General features: G+C 37.8%; 2 protein-coding genes across 2 annotated transcripts; both read right to left on the reverse strand.

Moving 5' to 3' along the window:
• Positions 1–349: 349 nt before the first annotated feature.
• On the reverse strand, positions 350–4,581 carry LOC107060413 (uncharacterized). Its single transcript, XM_015308349.1, has 6 exons — positions 4,441–4,581; positions 4,230–4,296; positions 3,507–4,141; positions 1,282–3,444; positions 524–594; positions 350–434 (listed from the first exon to the last, which is right to left on the reverse strand). Exons 1-6 carry the CDS (start codon positions 4,579–4,581, stop codon positions 350–352), a joined length of 3,162 nt encoding a protein of 1,053 aa, XP_015163835.1.
• A 547-nt stretch (positions 4,582–5,128) lies between these two features.
• On the reverse strand, positions 5,129–8,703 carry LOC102605062 (plastidic ATP/ADP-transporter-like). The gene is given in 5 exon segments (NM_001287865.1): positions 5,129–5,772; positions 6,069–6,416; positions 6,526–6,669; positions 6,984–7,238; positions 7,799–8,703. Coding segments are annotated over 5 exon segments (1,896 nt in total). The 5' UTR covers positions 8,582–8,703; the 3' UTR covers positions 5,129–5,406.
• Between the last annotated feature and the right edge of the window lie 345 nt (positions 8,704–9,048).

Consider the following 9,048-nt stretch of genomic DNA (forward strand, 5'->3'; position numbering starts at 1 on the left):
GTATGAAATAGTGCATTTTCTGTGTGTGAATCATGCTAGTATATTGAAGTAATGTCCTTGTAAGTTGTAAAGTGATTAATATTGAAGCCAATATTGAAAGACAAACTCTTGCCAACTCTAAAATAGTGCATTTCAATGAATTACTTTGATTGCTTACAATAGATATGGGCAGCCACTAACCCATAAAGAAAACTACTTTACAAACAAAACGATTCCGACATAACTTTTTCAACCAATCTACATAACATCTACTACATAAAGAACTCTCTATAAATCCTAGTTAGTATTACAATGATCAACAAAACTCGATATTTCCTCCCAATCTTTTCCTTTTCTTCATCATGTTTTCTTATCCTCTTTTGTAATCCCGAAAATGCAATTCTAGCGTGTTCAGTATAATCAAGTTCATACCACCTAAAAAACTTGCATCCAACCTGTTTAAGAAGAACAAATTCACTATCAAAATTGAATGTTGAGAACTAAAATTTAAACAAAAAAAAAGATGTCTTAAATTGAACCATACCCGGCCATCTTCACATCCAAGAAACCAACGACCTGGATTGTTTGCAGACCAAGAAAAACTTCATTATAGCTCTTTTTCCACAATGACAAAAAAAAAATTAGAAGCCATTTGCACTAAATATGAGCAAAAATTGTTCTAAAGAAAGGAAAAAAATCTTGGTTTGAAAGAGGAGGAACAAAAAAATGAGATTTTGATTTGGAAATATAAAGATATATATAAAAGGGATTCATTAAGGGTAGAGTTGTCATTTCAACCTTTTTTTACCATTGTGGGCCTCGAAAATTACTCCTAACTCGCGCAGAATAAGTGCACATTACACGTTTTGCCAGGTAAGACTCGCATGCTTATTTATTTAAAGGTTGGATAGTTAAAGTGTCTGTTTGTGCAATATGAAAATTGGAGGTCAAAGTTAAAATTTGATGCCAAGCTTAGGGTCCATATGCCTAAAATAAACTATGTTAAGCATGACTAAAATCTCTTAGGATAGAGACTATAAGATAGTACAGAAAAGGCTGAGTTTGACAAAACAAAATTGATACATAGGCATCTATTCAACATTCTTGAAACAACTTGGAATTGACAGTATGACCCAACATCACTGCAGAAAAACAATATTTGTTTCATTAGCAAGAGCAAACAGTCAGCATTTAAATGCTAGTCTTGAAGTTCTGCTGTTGGATGTGATATATTATTGCAAGAAATGACAAGATCATCATCATCCCCACATTCTCAAATTTTGACAAAAACTGGGAACTTACAGCCCTGTCTTCAGTGTGAAAGTAGACACTGAAAACCGGATCTCTAAGGTAGTCGTAGCCACGAAGAACAAACCTAACAACTGTGAACCCAATGTAGTAAACTTTACTCAGAGGCTTAGTTTTGAACTTACATTCCATGAGACCAATTATTTGAGGAAGCAAAAAGCAATCTTGAATCATACCCCAATACTTGTTTAGTTGAGTAACCAACTCTGTTTCCCCTGCCAAAATACTATGACACACATTAAACAGTGCAAAACCGGTCACATGGATCATCGAGGCAAACAGGAGAACCTTTTTATCATTTGGCCTACGATTCAAAGATAAGGACTTTGGAGAGATCTTTCGCGAATCCCATACCTTCTGAAAGAGTTTTAGAGTAAGCACAAAAATGATCAAGAGAAGAAGTTTCATCATGAATTGGAACTGTTTATTAGTCGATCCAGTATGCAATGATCGACTCTGTGGATAAAGATATTCCTTCCATGCAAAAAGAATGGGGGTATCCATGACCAAAGGGACACCATAACCAAGAAGTTGAATACCTAACATAACAGCAGAAATGAGAGGAGTGGCATCTATGTTTCGCTCAACGTAATAGAGTTGACTCAACAAACAAGCTGCAGAAGTTAAAAGAACAAATATACGGAAACAAGCCTCGAAGTTCAGGCGAAACTTGACCTCCTTGGAGTTGTCTCTATATGGAATCAGTACTGTTTTTAAGTTGATTGGACTGAAATAAAACTGATCTTCTGGATTCCGCAGACTAGTAATGGATACACTGGCAGTAGGATTTATCAACCACCTAGTAGTCTTGGAGGAATACTGCACCTTAACTTCGATCAAGCAATCCATAAACTTTTGGCTATGAATTTCCCTGCAGCCTACTGTATGCATCACCCCCCTGGATGCATCGTAAAGTCCCTCGAGGAAGACTTTTGCAACGTGACTAAAGTACTTCTCAGTAACAGTCAGTTGTGCTGAGACATTTAAAAGTATATTTTGATCATCATAAGCAACGAAAGATGGAACTTTACCCTCTTCTTGGCAAGTATGCTCCCTTCGAAATGGCCAATGACGTCCGAACAAATGACCTAATGAGAGGACCTCGAGTGAAAGAAATGTTTTGGAGATAGTCTTGTTCCGTATGGCATGTGGAAGAGCTTTAACCTGGAAAGAAAGCTCATCGGATAAAGAAGAAAGGAGTGTTAAGTTTCTATTGTATTCAATGCCTGGAAATCTGTGGATTATTTTCGTAATCAGCATCCCCAAATTGTAACTGTTGTCTTTCTGCATAAAGGCCCTTAACATCTCAATTCTTGTAAACCTGTAGGATAAGTAGGATTTACAGTAATCATGATACGTGTTCCAGATGTCGAGAGGACGGAGTTCCTTTTTAAACCGTAAAGGAACATAAGTCTCTTTTATGCTAGAGATGGTTCCAGAAAGAACATTTCGCTGAGTGATTGAAAATGTGCCAGGTAAGTACAAGCAGATTCGTGAATCACATCCATCAGCATCATTCTCTAGGCCAATGCAACCAACCATGCAGAGGTTACCAGTGGAAGAATTCCATATTCCTTCCGCGGATATTGTCATTCCAGAAAGACCGGTTCTTGATCCTGAATAGAAGCGATCTTCTGAAGGAGAGAGCGCTCTGAAGACAGCAGAAACTTTTGCAGTCTTAGGGGAATTGGTTTCTGGTAAGCAACGCAAATTTGTAATTAAGAGCTTAAACTTGTTGGACATAGCATTATTGCCTTCAGTGATCTCCCAGTCATGCACAAATGGTCCTAGATTCTTGCAATGCTTCATGTCATGGCACTCTGAAGCCACATCAATGTCAAATGTTTCAGAACCAAATTTTTGAAGAACTTTGCAAAACTGTGACGCTTTGTGGACTTGAATTCTGTTATCAGGAAGTTCATGACATGAATATGGATTGCAAGCTCTAGATACAAGTTGCTCAGATACAAAATGATATTTCGAGTCATAGCTCAGCTGTGATGAAATTTGGACCTCGTCAAAATATTTAGGATCTGACTTCTTATTTAGACTTCTCAACTCACCAAGAATTGCTCTACTAGTCAAAGTGAAGATCTCAGGGTATCGAAGAATAAGCATTATCCTATCATCCTTCACGAATGAATACTGAAAACTTTTCTGCAATTGTATTTTGAGGACCATTCATAAGGATCTACAGAACTTTTGGAAAAAGGGGACACTGTAGTCCCTAATAAACACATCAGGCGGTCTCCTCCATTGGCTTCCTCAACATAGAGTCCTTCAAAGATGATTGTCAAATCAGAGTAGCCAGGGCTTGTATGGAACCAAGGAGACCATCTTTGTGGCATGTCTGAAAGAGTCCTGTTCCGCGTAATTGCGATGGATAAGATGCCACAGATACCCAATACATCATCTGCTTGCCGGTTAAAATCCATGCCCATTAACCAGAAAGAAGCAAGTTTCAGAGTGGAACCAATACCAGAAAAGTTCTTTGGCATATCATTCTCATTAAATGGCATCAACGGTGCACTGCCAGCCTCTTGCACCCAGTCTCCATTCTGAAAAGAGAGGTCTTTAGCAAAACTATATATTTTATCATTTCCAAGCTTCATCTTAGATGACACTGATAAAACAGGCTTGCACTCTCTTTCAACTTCTGCGAGGCGTTTAAATTTGCAAATGGTTTTGACCTCCTCATGCTCCTCTGAAGGTTCAAGATCTGAAAATGATTGAGCAGAAATCAGCAAAACCATTAAGACAGCCAGAACTAGGAGGAAGCGGAATGAAAGAAGAATCGCCATGTTGAAGAAGGAAATCTTTTTCTTCAGGTGGAATTGAATAACTAGTGCTTTGTCTGCAACCAAATAAAGTTGAGACTTGGAATCTGTCTTCATAATTACATTTATTTATGTAATTTTCCTTTGATAATGACATATGAGAACCTTGTGTAGAACCAAGTAAACAATTATTACAAAGTTCCACAGCCTGCAGAGTAAAGAAAGACAATACCTAAAGCCAAATGAATCAACATCAAGAAAGCAGGCTGTTTTTCAATGTTTAACAATTCAGAACTCTGGGTGCAAATAAGTAGTATTTTCCAATCAACTTGCCTCGATTTCAACGGCAAAACATAGCAGAATATCACACAAATACATTGCATTGCATCTTGCTAATGACAAAGCGGCACAAACAAACACCACAGTTCACACAAGATTCTTCTTTTATATTCACATCGCTTGATGTCATTGCCAATTCTGTACCAGCAAGCAACACAAGCAACCCCAAGTATTCCATTAGAAAGGGATTCAACATCCTCACAAACAAGTTAGAAAAAAACCACCTACTCTCACCACTCCTCCAACCAAACTTTTCGACAAGTTCAGAAATCTCTAACCATTCAAATGGATGCTTTTGTTTGTGCATAGCCAAACTTCATGAGAATGTGTAACTATTCACAGAATCAAACAATTTTTCTTTAACCTGAACTTTTTTCACCTTTTCTTTAATATTTTGAATTATTAACTATTACTATGTTTCGAAAACAGTCTCTCTACCTCCACGAGGTAGTGGTATGGTATGTGTACACTTTACCCTCCCCAAATCCTACTTTGTGGGATTTCACTAGGTATGTTGTTGAATTAACTTGATTTTCAGATTGGAACGAAGATGCAAGAGCCAGAGAATATTTTACTCAAGTTAGAAGCAGAAAAAAAAGAAAAACTTCTTCACTAATCTCATGCACAACCTCCTTGACAAAAGTGTCATGAAACATTCTTGAGTCGGATAAAAGCATTACCAAGAGAACAAAGTTTCTGGAGAAACAACACATGCTTACATTGCCAAAAGAAAGTTGTTCAACGAGAATTCGGAGCGCTACAAAACTGAGAAAAAAATGTAACTACCAGGAAATAAAATAAATATTGGGATGGCAGGGTGGCTAATTTGGTGACATGCCTCTCTTGTATCTAAATTTATTTCTCTTGATTAAAAACAAATTCCTATAACCAACAAAGATTTGACAACATCAGTTCATAGTCGGACTGCAACCAAGATACCACCTGACGCATCTTCTGTTCGCTTTTTATTCCTCTTGTTCTGCAAGTGATCTTAATAATGATATTACAGGCTCCTTGGGGAGGAGGGTTCTGATGAAGCGTTGGTAGAGTCACCTCCAGCGGGATTTAGTGATGACCCACTTGAGAGAGGACCATTTCCATTTTCATTTTGAGACACGACAGGGATCTTCAACGATGCTCTCTCCATTTCCTTCTCAAGATCTTCTTCTTGGCGTAATTGAGTGAACTGTCCATCCAAAGACTTGGCTGCTCCCAACCATGCAAGAACAATTACTAAGAGCACACCGCCGAGGTAGGGTGTCGAGCTGGCAAGTGAACCAAAAGTCAAAATCATGAATTGTTGTATCAAAGCTCCTCCAGACTTTCCCAGTGGATTGCAGACAACATCGATTGCTGCCTTCCCTTTAACCTGATACAGGAAATTACTCCATATTAATTTTCAGAGAAAACAGTTGGCTTGTTAAGTGATACTATGACTTTTCTGGTCATACATAACTAAAACAGATATTGTCATGTCAGTGACATACATCACCAAGCATGTATATGTATCGCTAACATAAAGGCTTCAGCTACACGTGTTTGAAATTTCATTTCTTACATGAAGGCATGATTGCACTGATGCGAATATAATTAGCACTCCCAAGAGCTCTTTCTAGAGCACTGATACCATAAAGTTAAAAGTATATATCAAGTACATCATTATACCTTGGTGTCCTCATCCAAAGGAATGTAGGCCATTTCTTTGCAGGGGTCAAACAAACTATACTTTGCACTCTTACTGAAAATGTTCTGCATTGCACCCACATAGACAGCTGCTAGAAGAGGAGTCATTCCAAACTTCGCAAGAGTAGGTGCTAGAGGGGCACCAAACAAAAGCAGGGAGAAGAAACCAACTCCGGTTAGGAGCAAGACTGTAGGTGTTATCTTGGCTGCTGCTCCCCACCCATACTTGTCGAAAATCCATTGACTTAACAACATCATTATGAAAGTTGCTATTCCAGTAGCAGTTGAGAAGTCACCCATGAATGAGGAGTATTCATTGGGGCTTGGGAACTGCACATTAGTGATACAGAGAGAGAACGTATGAGATAGCATGTCAAAATGAGAAACAATCTGAATTCCAAACTTATAATGAAAAAAATAGCAGTCAGTAATAATTCACCTGAGCTTTGAGCTTTGACTTCCATGTAACTTCAACAAGGTTGATACTAATGCCATATGCTACAACCAATGTGGCAAGATCCCTGATATATTTTGAAGAGACCAAGAACTTCAAGCTCTCCATTGTGGTCATGTTAGGTTTTACCTGACAAAAGACATCAGTCAGATAATGCAAATATGTAAACATGATTCTTTAATTTAAAACTCTAGGTATAAAATCTGAAGAGCACAATTGATAAATAATTTGAAAAGATTTAACCAGAAACAAATCTTCGTTTTAGTAAAAGTGATAGACGAGGGACAAAGATGTGTGCATCTGCTTCTCAGAAACGAATTAATGTGAGACAGTGCTTTATAAGAAAAACTAAAAGATAAGTAGTTTATTCTACCATCAACTAGTTGATTTGGAAGTAACTGTTGCCTATTGCAAAGCAATGACATATGGTTTAGCAAATTTACCTTCTTCTTCTTGCTACGAGTTGGGAGAGCAACATTTCTATTCACCCACCAGTAAAAGAAACAGATTGCCCCACCCATCATCACAACAATGCTCATCATTCCTTTCAGGGAGATGGCCCAACCATCAACTCCAGGACCTAAAGAGCTTCTCAAGCTAGAAAAGTACTTCACTGTGCGACCAGAGAAAATAAGAGCAACATTCGCTCCAAGTCCAAACAAAGGATAGAATCTCTTAGCCTCATCGACAGTCGTGATCTGCAAAAAATCATCCAAAACAATCACTGGTACGTTCACTAAAAGTTACCCCGGCCAAAGCTCAAGGGTAGTGATTACAGACATATAGATATGTTGATGATCATATTATAACTAGCCAGAACATTTGTTAGAATGGTAATAACAGCAGGGGAACAGAATGAAAGGTTTACATATTTGTATGACCAACTGCAACTAAGAAAACAGCAGACCAAAATGATGCTGCCAATATGTCAAGACTCAGTGAGCACAACTGCACCACAAACAGAACTCTTCGCTAAGTCATCCACCATTATAGCTTATATTAGAGAATTTCACCCTTATGCTATAAAAGAACACCAAGAAGGCAGGCTCTGGTACCACATGAATATCAGACTGGTCCTGCTATAAAGAGATCGATTTTACCTCGCAAAATTGCAGCAGCAACCATCCAGAAACAAAGAGGTAATGTGCAAATACTAGATAATATCAGAATCTAACTAAACATATTATCCACACAACAAGACTATGCATCCAAAAAATGGTTATTAATGTACAAAATATATTCATGGACACAAATTTACCTGATTAGCAAATCCCCAAAAGAGTACTGAAACCACCACACTTCCCCAAAGCTCAGCCATGACATAGAACAAGCAGAAACTCCAGATCCTCAGAATAGCAATTGGTCCAAGAAATCTTGGACCAAGGGTATTGAGAAGCTTATCAGCAAAAGCTGTAGGGTGAAAGTAATTGCTAAGAGGATACAAAACAAAACCAAACGCCCCAAAGAATGCAATAAAAGGAAGTATAACAGTATAAAAAAGAGCCTCCTTTGACAACACATTAGCCAACTTTGTGTACAAAAGCATGAATCCAATAGCCATAGGCAAATTCACCCAAGTTTTCAAGAAAGGGATAATCTCAGCACTGGACCCTTTAGCTGTTACAACCAACACATCCTTAGTATCCCTAAGGATTGTATAATTAAACAGAATACAAAAGAACATCGCCCCAAGTGGTATAATTTTCTTAAGGGTCACAAGTTCAATCCCCATAAACTTAGGTTGCTCCTTTTCAACAAAAAGTGGCTGTCCATCAGCTGCACCAGCAGCAGCAGCAGCCTCAGCTTTGCATATTGGAAAACACCTCTTCTTTTGGCCAAACAACTGAGGCTTTGTGTCAAAGCCTTGAACTTTTTGAAACCCATTTGAAGATAAAGAAACCCCATTAAGAGGATTAGGCTTTAAACTACTTAAAGAATTGAATCTGTTCCTTAGACCCCCTTGAGGCAATGGGTAAAAAGCCTTGATTTTGGGTTTAGAAGGCAAAGAAAGAAGCCCTCTTGTTTGTAAAACACCTTCCATTTAGACCTCTCTCTGTATCTCTCTCTCCCTCTTTCTCTGCAAAGTCCAAGAGAACTCAAAAGATTGGAACTTTAACAGATGAACATAAGAGAAAGAGATTAGAGGGATAAGGTATGGGGAAGAAGAATGATTTTTGTGAGAGAGGTAACCAAAAAAAATCTGTTCTTTTCTATATATATGAATCAAGAACCAAAAACCCTGAAAAGGGTCAGAAAAGGACAAACAAGCTTAATCTGTTTAGCTAATCACTTAAGCCATTGTTTAAGAAAACTAATCTGAAAATCAAGAAAAGTGAAAATCTTTGTGTAAGATTTGCAGTAAGAAGGATGATAAATACCCTAATTTAACACAAGCAAATAGTGTTAAATTATAATAATATAATACTAAGCCGCCCTAAAAGGAACGGATTAGGAGTAAAGAAAGAAGGATCGTAGAAGTATACTACTATATTTACGAGAGATCTCATC

This window comes from Solanum tuberosum, unplaced genomic scaffold, assembly GCF_000226075.1.
Source record: "Solanum tuberosum cultivar DM 1-3 516 R44 unplaced genomic scaffold, SolTub_3.0 scf00078, whole genome shotgun sequence".
Taxonomy (NCBI): domain Eukaryota; kingdom Viridiplantae; phylum Streptophyta; class Magnoliopsida; order Solanales; family Solanaceae; genus Solanum; species Solanum tuberosum.

Excerpts from the sequence above, each read along its gene's own strand:
- LOC107060413 (XM_015308349.1), bottom strand. The coding sequence starts at position 4,581 with ATGGAATACTTGGGGTTGCTTGTGTTGCTTGCTGGTACAGAATTGGCA. Across the intron at positions 4,142-4,229 it reads TTTACTTGGTTCTACACAAG|ACAAAGCACTAGTTATTCAA; the intron begins GTTCTCATATGT and ends ATTTGGTTGCAG. Across the intron at positions 3,445-3,506 it reads TGTGTTTATTAGGGACTACA|AAAAGTTTTCAGTATTCATT; the intron begins GTGTCCCCTTTT and ends ATACAATTGCAG.